Source organism: Salvia miltiorrhiza, unplaced genomic scaffold (genome assembly GCF_028751815.1).
Source record: "Salvia miltiorrhiza cultivar Shanhuang (shh) unplaced genomic scaffold, IMPLAD_Smil_shh original_scaffold_217, whole genome shotgun sequence".
Taxonomy (NCBI): Eukaryota; Viridiplantae; Streptophyta; class Magnoliopsida; order Lamiales; family Lamiaceae; genus Salvia; species Salvia miltiorrhiza.
Window position 1 is genome coordinate 274541 of NW_026651503.1, and position 16240 is coordinate 290780.

The 16240-nt window shown below is 33.9% G+C and overlaps 3 protein-coding genes and 1 pseudogene across 5 annotated transcripts; 3 read left to right on the forward strand and 1 right to left on the reverse strand.

Moving 5' to 3' along the window:
* Positions 1-4560: 4560 nt before the first annotated feature.
* LOC131003492 (putative germin-like protein 2-1) lies at positions 4561-6102 on the forward strand. The gene is made up of 2 exons (XM_057929983.1): positions 4561-5280; positions 5367-6102. The coding sequence occupies exons 1-2, from the start codon at positions 5157-5159 to the stop codon at positions 5915-5917; spliced, it is 675 nt and encodes a 224-aa protein (XP_057785966.1). The 5' UTR covers positions 4561-5156; the 3' UTR covers positions 5918-6102.
* Positions 6103-6515: 413 nt separating this feature from the next.
* LOC131003491 (enoyl-CoA delta isomerase 1, peroxisomal-like) lies at positions 6516-7620 on the reverse strand. The gene has a single exon (XM_057929982.1). The coding sequence runs from the start codon at positions 7428-7430 to the stop codon at positions 6714-6716; it is 717 nt and encodes a 238-aa protein (XP_057785965.1). The 5' UTR covers positions 7431-7620; the 3' UTR covers positions 6516-6713.
* A 3517-nt stretch (positions 7621-11137) lies between these two features.
* On the forward strand, positions 11138-11957 carry LOC131003494 (putative germin-like protein 2-1; annotated as a pseudogene).
* Positions 11958-12791: 834 nt separating this feature from the next.
* On the forward strand, positions 12792-15475 carry LOC131003495 (DNA repair protein RAD50-like). 3 transcript variants are annotated; one of them, XM_057929984.1, is made up of 6 exons: positions 12792-13268; positions 13680-13736; positions 14400-14519; positions 14586-14648; positions 14743-14874; positions 15229-15475. In XM_057929984.1, the coding sequence occupies exons 3-6, from the start codon at positions 14484-14486 to the stop codon at positions 15271-15273; spliced, it is 276 nt and encodes a 91-aa protein (XP_057785967.1). In that variant the 5' UTR covers positions 12792-13268; positions 13680-13736; positions 14400-14483; the 3' UTR covers positions 15274-15475. The 3 variants fall into 3 exon arrangements, 2 of the variants coding, with proteins under 2 accessions (XP_057785967.1, XP_057785968.1); XM_057929985.1 differs by having other exon boundaries at positions 14400-14510; XR_009094693.1 differs by having other exon boundaries at positions 12796-13268; positions 14400-14485.
* Positions 15476-16240: the final 765 nt, after the last annotated feature.

Consider the following 16240-nt stretch of genomic DNA (forward strand, 5'->3'; position numbering starts at 1 on the left):
GTAGCACCAACAAGTGGGCCACACGGAGGTAGAACCCGTTGTCGGGGTCAACCACTGGATTGGCGGTGTTGAAATATATATCCGCCAGGTCCCGCACTGACACATGCTTAGAGCGGCAAAATTGTATAAATGTCCGAGCCTCGCTCAGATCGTGCTCAGCTTCGGGGTCAAAAGGATCATCCCCAAAGACCAATCCTGTCACGAGAGCGAAATCTCTCGGAGTAAAGTCAACCTTCCTCCCGTTGATGTAGAAGCAGATCTCATCATCCTCATCGTCTATCGTGATCTTAAGATGACGAGAGACAATATGGTGCAATGCAGCATTGCACTTCTGGCCCGGCTGCCAATCCAACATCATCCCAAAGCACCCATGCCTGAACGTATTCTCCAGTGCAAAACCGCCAATTTCGTTTAGTCTCAGGACTACTGTCGACAAGTACCTAAGATTGTTGTACGTACTGATCTCAACTGTTGGACGATTGATTTGCTCGGGCCTCGAATAACGGACCTATTCAATACAAAAAATAACTCAATTTACAAAACATAATGAATTAACAAACATCAACTAATAATAATGCATAATTAACTATTAAATTACTAGAAACATAAATAAAAAAATATAGAACCCGAATTAACAAATATCCGCCAGTAAATAATATTTTTAAGAAGTAGCCGCTGAGTTTTTTCAAACCCGGCGGCTACTTCTTAAAAAAATTAATTACTGGCGGCTATTAGTTAATTATGCTTACATATTTTTTTATTATTATGTTATAAATTTTTAAATTCTGAATAACCCAAAAAACGTTATTATTTTATGCGTAATACAGTAAAATTAACCTAATGATCTAAATAGACGATTAAATATATCTAAATATGCTTCAACTAAATAAAAATTCTAACAACACTGAAACTATACTCAAACTTGTAACAACACTCAACTACACTATATCTAACATATACGAAACATATAAATAAATCTAACAAATACTATATCTAAATCAAAATTCAATACTATACAAAACATATAAAAATTCGAAACATATAAATTCTAACCTAAAAACATATAAATTCTAACATAATGATTCTAACATAAAAATTCACCCATATACAAAACATATAAAAATTCGAAACATACAAAACATATACTTACTTACAAATATACAAAATTCGAAACATATACAAAACATATAGATTCTTAACATATAAATATATCTAACATATAAAAAACAAATAACAAATAAACTTACTTGGCCGAACATATACCAAATAATACTTAAAAATGTAGTATACTTACTTGGTTTGAAGAAGAAGCCATGGCGTGAATGGATTTGAAGAAAGACCGAATGAAGTATCGTTTGAAAAAATGAAACAGCGGCTGCTTCTCACTCTCACACGAAAAAATTCAGTATCCGCTTGAACAAATGATGATGCGGCTGCTTCTCAACCTTCTACCCTAATTTAACATAAAAAATTACCCTAATGGGCCCTACCCAATTTTTTGACCATATCAAATCTTCAATGTGATCAAAGAAATCCCACAAAAGCCGTGCCCGCTCTATTCCAATACCCGTGAATTACAATTTTCTGCAAAGCCTATAGATTCCCATCCTAGAGTTGCCGGTTGAATTGTCCAATCACAATTGAATTAGCTTTAGCTCTTCAAAATTGAAAAAAATACAACAACCATTAATATGAACTCTAATAAATAAAATTTATATATATTGTGATATAAAAACCAATTATAACTGACATGGTACTATTATCCGCCAGTAAAAAGTATCCGCTAGAAGTAGCCGCTTAGGGTTTCTTTCACGCGGCTAATTCTAACGGATATGAATTACTGGCGGATAAGTATATGGTAGGCTCTCTAATATTGTACTGTTTCATAATATATGATTATATATTTTTTTTATCCAACATTTTCTATTATTTTATGTGTTAGGCTATATTAATTCATGTTAAATAAAATAAAATCAAAAATTCGAGACTTATTACACCACTATAATCCAAATTTGTCTAAATACAAGCCTATTATGTATTTCTACTTCATAGAATGTATTTTAAAAAAAGAAATACAAAATGAGGATAAGTTTGTGTATAATAAAAAAGTAATAGGAGGATGTAAAAAATTGTACTTTAAGTATATTCGGCTTTTGCGAGCGGCTATTTTTTACTGGCGGATAATGTATACATTAGGTTCAGAATTTTTTTTTGTTTCCAAATATACAAAGTACAATTTTTTACATCCTCGTATTACTGTTTTATTATACACAAACTTACCTTCATTATTTTCAAACTTAGGGCATTATACGTCAATCATCTTACAATAATTGCACATTTATCTGGTTTTGTGCATTTTTAACTACCTATCTTACACATTTTCTTACACAATTGTACTTGTGTAAGAAAAGTGTAAGAACTTTTACAAAAAACCAAGCAAGCCATCACCATCAAGTGTACTTTTCGGTCTTTGACTTTCAAAGTGGGTAGTTTTATAAGATGTTTTATTGATGTGGGTAGATTTAATTCCAACCCTATTTAATTTGTATAGTATAAACAAGTTGCGTAAATAATTGCAACTAAATATATATATATATATAGATGTAATAATCTAAATCTATACTACTAATAAAAGTGCCTTAGATACAAAATATAGATTGTCTATTATATCCCTATTATATATTTTAGTTTAAGGATAAATTTGTAAATTATATATATATATATATATATATATATATATATTATTAAATATTTATAAGAATATATCAATTCATTAGAGATTACACTTAATCTATTTTATATATATCTAGATTTCATGTTATATATCATTATCTTAATTTTTCATTCTTGAAATCAAATTTATTTATAATTTCATCAATCAATAAGAACTAAACTAATCTTTCATCCTTACATTAAAAAATATATTTGTAGTAAAAGTGAAAAAGAATTAGATTTTAAAAATACTATAGCAGTATATTAATTCATTAAATATACATTAAAAATCTATATTTGATTTTATATTAACCATGAAAAGAATAATTTTTTAAAATTTGTGATATTAATTAATTCCTACATATTGTGAAATTTAATACAATTATCCAACTCTAATAATTTACGAATGTGAAGTTCATGGATTGTGAGTAATGCAAACACTATTTACTAGAAAAAATAATATTACATTTTAATTAGACTAATGATCAATAACACATACAATGTGTGTTCTTTCTATTAGTTAATTAAATAAACCCATACTCTTGATTCCCTTGAATGCATTTGAGAACATATTTGTAAAAAAAATTGATGTTCAGAGTAAAACCGTAAAGAAAAAATCGTAACTAATCAAACCACGTTTAAACTCTATTAGGGGGTGTTTACTTTGCATGATATTATATGGTTGATAGCTAGGATAAAATTTATCTATTAATCCTTTGTTTACTTTGCATGATTAAGTATGGACTAAAAAGTGGGATATAAATAATCTACCATTGCTAACAGGAGAAATCTAGTAGCCGATAGAAATCTGGAGGAGAGAATGAAGTAGGGTTTAGAATTGAAGGTTAAAATGTATAATTTTGATATTTATCAGAGGATTAGGTTGGATAATTTTCATTTATCCAGCCTTATCATGCAAAGTAAACAGGGCCTTAATGTAATTGACAATTGTACCTTAAAACAGGAATTACTGTACTAATAAAATACAACTTTGAAGAAATACTGTATTAAACGTTGTTCCCGGAAAAACGAACAGTGGATTATTAGAATTACAAGAAAATATTGGATTGAAATTTTTAAATGTATAAATATCTATATCAAATAACTATTGTCTGCAGGTAATTTATTGAACAAACTTAACTAGATTGGCCAATAGGTTAATTAGATCTATTTTGAATATTCTTGGGCACCATCACATATATCATCAACTTGTTCGAACATAATCCTACCCAATTAGCCATAAAAACCACATCAAACTTTGACATGGTCGCACCATTTTCTATACAGTCAAAGTGACAATTCAGTAACTTTGGCTCGATATTTAAACCAACCAAATTGTCTAATACAACGTGCTTTAGATTTTTTAAATTTAGAGATACAAGATGTCACCGCTCCAACTTGAACCAATGACCTAGCTCTTAAAAAGAGATAGTCTTTGGTGCCTCAATTTTGCCGTTCAGACCTCCTCAACTGTGTGCTTTAGAAGTAACCTTTACTAGCCAATGTAATCGAGATTCATTCTTGCTGAATTCAAACAGTCATACGTCACAGCATAGACGTGTACAAATCGTGGTTCTTTTCAATTAAGCATCCAATAATTTTATATTAATACATATTTATTACTATTTCATAAAGAATAGTAAGTAGAGACCTGATCTAATGAATTAAAATACTATCTTCCTTGATATGTATATATCTTGGTCAGCGAAACTAGCTAATAAAAGAAATTAGTGTGAGATTGATATGGTGAGTCAATATCTAATCCAAAACCTAACTTAAATTTTCTAAGCCATTTGTGAAAAGTTTTCTACTAATATTGAGCCCCGAAGACTAATTAAGTCTTGCTTGATTATGAGTGGATTGGGTTGGTTTGATAACATGCTGCATTTTGGCAATTTGGTCATATGATTTGGCCAAGGGAAAGCTAGTAATGATCAGCAACTCACTCGAAAATATATATAGAATAAAGTGTGCGTGTATGGAGAGATTTTGAGTTTGAATATCACTTAAGTTTGAGTTGTAGCTCCATTTTATTTGGAAGATGGAGTAGAGAAAAGTTATCAAAATATGTGACCTTATCTAAAAAAAAAATTTAGCTGCAACCATATACAAAATTGCTGGTGTTGTGCATTATGACTTGTAGTGAAATGATGGATCATCAATGTTTATTCTTTCTTACTGTTGATTGAAGATTGAAAGAGTCTACATATATATGAAGAAAGATTAAAAAATAGTGAAATAACTTGGCCGCCGCTGATGTATATTAGCTAAGGTATGATGAAATAAGAGCCTTGACGGTTTCGCCAGAAAACTTCAAATACAAGAAAAAGGATATGATGAGAGTTGAAGAAATATAGCTAGTTGTTTTTCACTCCTATAAAAAGAGGTATTTGTCGTGCTAAGTTTTCCATCACAGATAAAAGAAAATAAATCAGATTAGTAAAATGAAGATGGGTTTTGGTTTGTGCGCCATTTTTCTTGTTTCGTCGTGGGCTTTGGTTGCATATGCATCAGATCCAAGCCAGCTTCAGGATTTCTGCGTTGCTGTTCCTGATGCACAATCCGCTGGTAATTCAATTAAATATGATCACCCCTACATCATCCTATTACTATTACTCAATTTTGATTAAATATGAGCAAATGTTTGCATGCAGTTTTTGTAAACGGCAAGTTTTGCAAGAACCCAAACATGGTGGTTGCGGAGGATTTCCTTTTCCAGGGTCTAAACAAGGCCGGAAACACTTCCAACAAGGTTGGATCGGTGGTGACTCCCGTGAACGTTAACCAGCTTGCAGGGCTCAACACTCTGGGCGTTTCCATGGCCCGCATCGACTTCGCCCCTTACGGGATAAACCCACCCCACACCCACCCGCGTGCTACCGAAGCCTTGGTGTTGGTGGAAGGCACTCTATATGTCGGCTTCGTCACGTCGAATCCCGCGGCTGCTAACCAGAAGAACAAGCTCTTCACCAAGTACTTGTACCCTGGAGATGTGTTCGTCTTCCCACAGGGTCTCATCCACTTCCAGTTCAACGTCGGCAAGACCAACGCTGTTGCATTTGTCAGCTTCGGCAGCCAGAATCCCGGTACCATAACCATTGCCAACGCTGTGTTTGGCTCCGACCCTAAGATCAACCCTGATGTCTTGGCCAAAGCATTCCAAGTTGACAAGAACATCATCGATTACCTCCAAACCCAATTTTAGAATTAATCCCTTGAACTAAACATACTCTGCCTATTTTATTTTATTTTATTCCCTAAGATAGACACGCATTAGATGTTGTGTCTTCTTAATTCAATAAATTCAGTCTTTACTTGGTAAAGTTTGTATTTTCAAATTATTTCTCATGTGATGATGCAATAATAAACTTGTGTTTGCCGTTTGATGTATTCTCTGTTTTTCATCTCACAGTTATTCGTCTCATCCTATAATTAGTCTCCTGGGCTGACACATAACTCTATATATATATATATGGTTGTCCTTTTTTATTTAGTGTATTGATATAGAAGATCCTGCTGCTGATATCTACAAAATCCGACTACTCTTGCCTCGACACTCTAGCAGAATCAAGGCAGCACCACATAATTACTACTTACATCATTTCCTTGAAACTATAACAACTCAAAAACAGAGTTCAAACGTGAGATCCAATATATCTACCAAGCTGGGTGACAGAGAAATTAAGCACTTTGTAAGAAACATATAGTACTCTTATTAACATTACATACCACAACTTCCATTCTCAAATCTAATACAGATACTCAAAATACCTAACAATTTAACCAACTTGAAGAATAACTACTTAAAAATGATCAGAACGTTTCATTTCAAATCATATGTATCTCCAAAATAGTCACATATAACCACTATAATAAAGTTTAAAAGTAGTACTATAGTTTTACACAAACACATCAATCTGCAGATGAATGACTTCTCCTCTCATCAACCAGAAAAGAAAAGGGGATAATTCAAAGTTGTGTGGTATGGGTGAGTCAGAAAATCACAATCTTGAAGCCACGTCAGCATCGCCGGAATCCCCAACAGACTCATCGGAGCCGAGCACCGCCAACACGTTAGCAAACACGACTCTCCGGTTAGCGGCGTACACTTCCCCATCCCACTTCCTGCTCATCAAATCCGTCCCCAGCTTCACCGCCGCGTCCACCGTCGCCTCAGCGCCGTCGTGGGCCGAATCCACAATCCCCCAGGCGACCCCCATCTCCGCCGTGATCTTGGCCGCCGTCATAACCACGCTCCTACAAATCTTGGGGGACCCAATCTTGCTTTTGACGACCTGCACGAACCATTGGGGGATTGCGTAACCAATGTCGAGCTCGCTCATGTAGAGATAGCCTTTGTCCTTACGCATGAGGAGGTAGTCGTGGCTGAGGGCCAGGATGAAGCCGGCGGCGGAGGCGTGGCCGTTGAGGGCGGCGATTGTGGGCATGGGGAGGGAAATTAGGTCCTCCACCAAGAGGCGGAGCTTCTTGGACATGATCTTGGGGCGGATTCGGGCCGGGTCGGATAGTGCCCACTGGAGGTCGTAGCCGTTGGAGAAGAAGTTACCCTGAGCGGTGGTGATGAGGGCGCAGGATTCCGACTTCACCCGGGCTAGCGCCGCCCGGATAGAGTCGATGAGTTGGGGGTTGAGGCGGTGCTGGTCGTCGCCGCTGATTGTGAGGATGAAAACATCGCCGCGTCTCTCCAAACTGCACATCACGCTCACTATTTCAGGGATTCAAATCAATGCGGATACATCTATGCTGTATATCCCTCACGCTCAATTAATATATTATTATTACAATTAAATTCAAATTAATAAATAGACGCAAAATAATGTACGCAAAATAATAGACGCAAAATAAAGTATTAGTACTAATAAAGATAGAGTACTCGCTTAGACTTTTCTTTTAATTCTGATCCGTTCCCAATATATATTCTCAACTTATTTTAGAAAATAAATCCACTCACTATTCTTCGTACAATTTTAACTCTTTCTTTCTTTTTTTAGGAGATGCAGCTCAACTGGTAGAGTATTCAATAATGGTTTAAAATGATATTGGATTCGAATCCAATCATGTCCAATATTTTTTGCTAAAAAAGAAAATAACTTTTTATTTTTGTTTTAAAAGAAAATCTTTATTTTATATGAGATTTATTTTTTATTTGTAAAAGACATAATTATATTTTATTAAAATTAGTATCATTATCTATTTTGAAAATATTTGAGGGGATTAGGGAATACTAACTGCTAACAGTAACTTTAAAAAATTGTGTTTAATTATTTCAAACTTCGCAACTGGATTTTACAATTTTCATCTTTTTTTTTGATAAATTAATAATATTAAAAAAAAAATTAAAGGTCGTGCCACAAGGAACTCAAACCCTAGACCTGTAGCTTTAGACATTAACTCCTTACCGCTTGACCAACACAAGCACACAAAAATTTTAAACAAGTTAAACAACGTGCGGGGCCTGCGGCACATAAAAATTCATGAATTTAATTAGCTCCCTGAAAGAAGACAAATTTATCATAATCTAAAAGAAAAAGATATATCTGGATGAAAAAAAAGTAGATATATAAGTATTCTTATCATATACGAAAATAATAATACACATTATATAGTACAAATATAGATCACACATTTTGTACATGTGACACGCTAAGAACGTGACACATAGCAGAATACTTTCAAGGCAAAATACGTGCATGAATAAAATCGAAATAAATTTTTAAAATATTAAAAAATACTCCCTCCATCCGCCAAAATTATGTAAAATTGCTTGGGCACGGAATTTAATAAAATTGATGATGATTTTGAAGTAGTGGAGAAAGGGTCTCACCACTTTATGAGATGTGTGGTTAAGATTGAATTTTGAGTGGGTTTTTTGTAAATAAAGAGTGTTAGTAAGGATAAAATATTAAAGAGGATGGTGAGACCATTGCCATAAAAGGAAAGTGACATAATCTTGGCGGACGCCAAATATAGTAATCTTTACATAATCTTGGCGGACGGAGGGAGTATATTTTTTTGAATTTTTTGAAACTCACATATTTTGAATGCATAACTAAGTTTGCACACAAAAATACATTACATTTTGCAATCGATCAGAGGTACCCGATTGGTCGCATAATGCAATGCATTTTTTAGTACAATGTTTATTCTTATGTGTGAAAAGTTATGCATAAAAGCATGTCAGCTTAAAAATAATAATAATAAAAAAATTGATTAGGGGCGAGCAATACATGATCGGTTGCAAAATGCAATGCATTTTTGTGTACAATATTATGAATTTTTATGTACAAACTTATGCATCAAAGATATGTAAACTTCAAAAAATAAAAATAAAAAAATAATTATTTTTTTATTATCTAAAAATTTTATTCCGATTTTACTCCTACGCGGATTTTACTTTGAAATTAAGGTCTTGAAAGCCCTCTACCACGTGTCACGTTTTTTGAGTGTTATATAAATAAAAACTAGTATGCTCGCTCGATGCACGACCAATGTTGAAATTGAACGATATTTTAAATAAATAAATACATATATTAAATATAATTTAAATATAAATAAATGCAAACATAAATCTCAATAAAAAATCGAAGTTATGAACAACATGATCTCAATAAACACATGAATCTGAAACATTTGAATTTTCAATTTTTGAACAACCAATTAATTATTTATAATTGATAAAAATGAACAAATATAAGTTTAATCTTTTTAGTTGCCTTAAATTTTTATAATAGAAAAAAATATAAATAAAAAATATTAAAAATAATTTCTAACAAAAAAATAAAATAAAAATAGAAAAAAGAATGAAATAGAAAAAAAAATGAAGAAACGTAGCATTTAAAGAAAGAAGATAGGAGAGAGAAGATGATAGATGAGAGAGAAGAGAGAAAAAATAATTTTGTGACTTTAAATGATAATAACATATTTATTTTAAATTTATTTTATATAATTTTTACATCAAATTAAAGATCTTGTCATCATCTTTAATTTAACATCCATATTGAATATTTTTTATTAATCAAAGTTTATGATTTTTAAAAGAGAATCAAAATAAAAAAAGAAAAGTGAGGAGAGAGAAATTTTGGTGGAGAAAAAGTAGCCGTTATACTGCTCTTTTATACTATATAATATAGATGTATGATCCAAAATTAATACTGTATACTATCTAAAGATTGGCTATTATACGATCTCATTCATATATATATATTGAATTACTAAACATTTCTTAGAAACTAAAATAAGTAAAAATGTATAACTTTTATAAAAAGAAATACACATGTCTGTAACATAGTTGCGAAAACACGTTGTAACTATATATGAAGCTAATTGTCTTCTTGTTTATTTCGTCAAACTTAATGTGCATCATAGTTGTGAAAACACGTTATAAACATAGGTGTGGACCAAGAACCACACGTGCAAGTACATATATTATTTATTATTTTTATTTCTCACGAAAAATAAAAAATTTCGTTGAAAATTACATCAAGTTTTATATATATATATATAGGGGGATGAGATTCAGTGTCCCACAATCTTATGTGTACCACTGTGTCCCATGCTTATATCTATTATTTTAAAAATATTTTTTATAAAAATAAAATTTATTATAATACTATCAATTACATTTAATTTTATTTCAAAAAATTAAAGTTTTTAAAAAGTATATACTTAGAGGGTGAATTTTTTTATCAATCTTATGGCTGATATTATACTTAGAGGGTGAATTTTTTTATCAGAGTTCGAATCATCTAGGGAGTGAAATATTTTAAATTTCGTTATTCATCCGTATATACTGCATTGTTCATCAATATATACTGCCTTGTTCATCAGTATATATGTCTTATTAATTGAAAAATAAAGGTCTCAGTGTCTCACGACAAATAAGGGTCTCATTGGAGCGCTCCCCTATATATGCATCGATCCTTATGCAAATCTTGAACCAATCAGATTGTGTTCAACCAACTGCCTCTGCATGCCATCGTAGACTCATGCATCTCTTCCACATAACATACATACGCAGACCAAAAGTGCGGATGAAAAATAACATAAGCGCGTAACATCGATTTGGAGGCCAGGCATGACAGTTATTAAGTAATTAATTAAAAAAAATTAGTTGTCTTCACTAGTTTCTATTCTATCTAAAATTGAAGGTGATGTATTAGGAGAGCAAAGACGCATGAAACTGGGATAAACTGAAGGAAAATTGTAATCAAAGTCCAGCCATTGGCATGCATTTCTAGTGTATTAGGTATGATTATGAAATAACAGAAGCTAATTAGAACTTAAAATGCAAAACTTGTGTTGACGGTAAAAACTTTGAAATAAATCAATTGAGGACAAGGCTACCAAATTTCTCCTATAAAAAGGAGTGCTTCCCATGCTAAGTTTTTCATCACAGCCACAAAAGCAAAAAAGAAGATAAAGAAATACTATAAGCTAGCGTGCTAATTAATTAAAATGAAGATGGGTTTTGGTTTGTGCGCCATTAATGTTGTTGTTATGTTGTGGTGGGCTTCAATTGCATACGCAGCAGATCCCAGTCCGCTCCAAGATTTCTGTGTTGCTCTTCCTGATAACAAGTTTGATGGTAAGTCAATAGTATTAATATTAATTACGCTTATAATTTATAAATGAGTTGAGAGTTATATATGTTTGCATGTAGTTTTTGTGAACGGGAAGTTTTGCAAGGACCCGAACTTGGTGGTTGCAGAGGATTTCCTTTTTCAGGGTCTAAACATTCCCGGAAACACATCGAATCAGCTTGGATCGGCTGTGACTGCAGTGAACGTTAACCAGCTCCCAGGGCTCAACACTCTGGGCGTTTCATTGGCTCGCATCGACTATGCCCCCTACGGGTTAAACCCACCCCACACCCACCCGCGTGCCACCGAAGCCTTATTTTTGTTGGAAGGTACTCTCTATGTGGGCTTCGTCACTTCCAATCCCGCCGATCCTAACCAGAGGAACAAGCTCTTCACCAAGTACTTGAAACCCGGGGGGACGTCTTCATCTTCCCACAAGGTCTCATCCACTTCCAGTTCAATGTGGGCAAGACCAACGCCGTCGCATTTGTTGGCTTCGGCAGCCAGAATCCGGGCGTCATAACCATTGCCAACGCTGTGTTTGGGTCGGACCCCATGATCAACCCTGATGTGTTGGCTAAGGCTTTCCAGGTTGAGAAGAACATCATCGATTACCTTCAGGCTCAGTTCTGGCCCAACCTTTAACTAAACATTCATTCTATCTATTTTAATCACAACAGACATCTTATGTGCCGTTTTGTCTTTTTAATACAATAAAACACTCTACTTCACTTGGAAACTTTATTTTGATTTCCAAATTATGTATATTAATGATGCAATATTAAACTCCTCTACCTACTGTTCACTGTTATAAATTTTTTATGTGTTCTCGATTTTTTCCACAATTAATTTTCCCAAATCAACTATATATAGGGGTGCACTTCAACGAGATTGCTATTTTTCATGAGATCATGAGTACAATGAATAAGACAATATATAGTGTTGAATAAGGTAGTATATACTGATGAATAACGATATTTAAAAAATTGGTTAAATTTTCGCCCTTTAGATAAATATCAGCCATATGATACATGAAATCAACACCCATAAATCAATCTAAGATTTCACCACATATAAAGGAACTCATTGGTGCACTCCCATATATATATATATATATATATATATATATATATATTGAAATTTTCGCCTATCCATAAACATATAAACTCGCACACACAGAAGTTAAAACTCGTGCAAAGACTCAACCAGAAACTCTGGCAGAGACACGAACTGAAACTGTGCACAAAAGTAAGAACACAAGAACACCAAAGATGGTTACCCAATTCGGTTAAACAACCTACGTCTGGGGGGCCACGCCCAGGGTAAATTATCCACTCACTACAACAAAAAGTATGTATTGAGACACTTATTTAGGGACATTTTTTATCATGTGTCTCTAAATATATTTTTGGGACACTTGTTAAATACTAGTAATTAAATATGGAGGCATATAATTAAATATTTCACTAATTAAAATACTTACAACACACGACTGTCTTCTTTCTCCCACTTCGAATTTCACTCAAACCCACAATATTTCTCTATTGCGTGAAATACCCAAATTTCGATTTCACTCATATCTCGCCGCTGCTGCGCCACCAATATCCCGCAGGCCGCTGCTGCGCCGTCGTCTCTGTTTTGCATTTTTTGGGGAATTTGAATTTTGCCCTAACCGCTCACAGCCCCCCCCCCTCGGCGTGCAGTTCAATCCGTTCCCTTCGCCGTTCAAACTTTGAATTCGCCGTTCAATTCGCCGACGATGTCCAGTTCAAGCTCGTTCGCCGATTGAAACAATTAAAGTGTTTCAAGTCCTCCGCTGCCTCCGACGATTGAAACAATTAAATAGGACGCCGTCGGATTTGGTCACCCACACCGCTGCCAAGCCCTCTGCCGCCGCCGTCGGATTCCGCCGCTGCCAAGCTCTCTTCCGCCGCCGTCGGATTCCGCCGCTGCCAAGTAATTTTTCTTCTTTAATTTCAGTGATTTTTCTTGTCAATGAGCATGTATATTGGGTGGCTTTTTTCAGAAATTCTACTACTTAGAATCCTGATTAATATGCTGAGTCTGATTATCAGACTAATATTATTCTTCCTCTGTAAATTTTGCTAACTTGAGCATAGATGCTTGTAAGCTTTTCTCTCAAAAGCTCCGCAAGGAATTGTAAGATATCTTTATTTCTTTATTAATAAAGCTTGCTCATTTTGTGTGACACAATTTTAATTCTAAATCATTGTTAGATGTGTCTGGGAGTGCGGTTTGTCTCTGTTGGCCGCCCACACCACAGTTCTAAATCTTGAACTCCAAGATATTAAAAGCTCATAATGGTTTTGCTTATTCTTTTTTTCTTTTTCCCCTCATTTTATGCAGACTCGTGGGCTAAGAGCTGGACAAGTAGGAGCAAAGAAGGGGATAAGTTTTGTTGAGGTATTCCACTTGCATCTTTCTCGATTCTGATTATTGAATGATTAACAAGCAATCATACTTTTGCATATTTTTCTATGTGTTGGATAGGAACAGGATATTCATTGATTATCATTAAATAAGTAGGAGCATCATTTAGTATATGGCAACTCTTAACATTGTATTCTTGACTCCTTGACTTGTAATCGCAATTCAAAATGAAAACGCTAGCTATTTTAATTTTTAAGTTGTGTTGGTGAAACACTAATGAATTCGTGTGAGATGTAGAGACATGATTAGCTGAAGACTAGTATATATTAAGTTAGCATATTCTCATTGGTCCAATGCTTATTCAAAGTTATAGGCGTTATATGGTTTTGTTCAAATTTCTTCTGCACTTAATCACGACTAAAATTACCCTTCAGTCACTGCTGCCTGCTAGTTAAGTTTGTTGTCTCTCATAATTTTTTTTTTCATTGTAGTTATATTTGCTATGTTTTTTTTTCATTGTTCAAGTTAGAGGTGTGATATGAATTTTTTTTTCATTGTAGTTATATTTGCTATGTTTTTTATTCCTCGTGTTTTTGTTATTATGTTGCTAATTGTTATTATATGTCTAGTTACATTATATTTATTATTATCTAAATTTATGTTAGCAGTTAAACTTTATGTGTTTCCTGTTTTCAGGTTCCTTTGGCTGTTATTCGTGGCCCCTTAGTGGATGAAGTGCATCAGCAACTTAATACTTGATAATCGTGTCACTACATCTTAATGTATTCTAGTTCAATGTTGCTTAATGTATATTTGGTACTACGTCTTAGACCTATATGTCTTTCATGTTACTGTACCGTCAACTAATTTGTCAAAGCGCAGGTGTTAATGCAAACTGGTGATGCACAACTAGAAATGAGAGGAAGGTGTAGTGTCGGTCAAAAGGTAAATGCTAGTTGGCATGACTAGAATGAACTTTGAATCACTTCATCTCATTCATGCCTTCTATGGGTCAATGTGTTTCGTCGTCCTTTTTCAGGTTCTTGCTTCACTTATCATAAGATTGGCAGTAGCGGAAACCTTTTGCCTTAATTGCGGAATACTTGCACTGGATGAACCAACCACAAACTTGGATGGCCCCAACTCCGAGTCTTGCAGCAGCTTTACTTATGTATGTGTGACTAGTAAGCCTATCTCTCGTCTTTAAAGATAACATAATTCCATGTTTTCTTTCGTTGCAGTCAACATAGCATTATTGAAGCGCAAGAAATATTTGATTGATCATGTTTAGAGTAAATTTATTGTACTTGTGTAGGTTTTATCTTTAATTTGTTTATTATAGTTTTGTAGCAAGCTTCTCTATTGCAACTAAATGTTTTTTACAACGTATTATAATCTTTGGGTTAGAATGCTCTGCTTGTTTAACATTAGCTTCTTGAATTAAGACCAAAGATTAGTTTAGTGAGGGACGATGTGGAAGGATTATGTTCTCTAACCTGTGATGTCTTTTCTATATTTTTTGCAGGGGTCCAACCTATGGTTACAGGGGAAAGGTGTTGCTTGCTTTTGAGGATAATGACTCTTCTGAAATTGGTGTTAGATTTGATAGGACTTTTCATTTATATCGAATTGCATTTTGGATTGTTTAGTTATTGAAATGTTGAATTCATATATCAAAAGAATATGATATGATTGTATTTGTACAGTAAGTGCCTTTATATAGTAATTTTGGGGCATAAATTTTTTAATACTACGGATATTAGTATTTCTAATTTCTTTTGAATGTTAAAATAAGTGTCTCATGTGTTCATCTTAAGACACATAAGTGTCCCATAATATTAATTTCGAGACATAAAACGAATTATAAGGCTACAAATAACTGTCCCGATACTTAAGCAAAAGACACAAATAAGTGTCCCATAACATTAATTTGGGGACATAAAATGAACTTTAAGATACACATTTTGTGTCCCGATACTTAAGCAAAGGACACAATTAAGTGCCCCAATATACAAATAAGTGCCCCAATATTTCTTTTGAAGGCACAAATAAATATCCCTATAAACTTAACAATAGGATTCGAAATATTTTAAAGGACACTTTTATGTGCCTCTACAAATCAATCTCGGGGCATATTAAATTGTCGGGTAATCTATTGATATCGGGGCACATAAAAAGTGCCCCCAACCCTATTGGGACACGATACTTGGAGGCACATGTACTAAGTGCCCCGAAAATAAGAAGTGCCCCAATAGAGCACATATTGGGGCACTTTTTGGTGTCTGGAAAGCCATTTTTTGTTGTAGTGACTAGTGATGATAAGATATACAAAGGACTTACACGCGAAGACTCGTTCTCCCTAGCCTCTATATCTTCCAAAACCTCCACCAAGATGAATAATTGAGAGCAAATTAACAACTCACTCCCTAAGCTTGAATGCTACACATTCAACGCTTAAATCCAACAAATAAACTTACTCCAACAGGCTGGAGCAAGGAATCAAAGTACTAAACCAACCCACAACGCTTACAAGATGA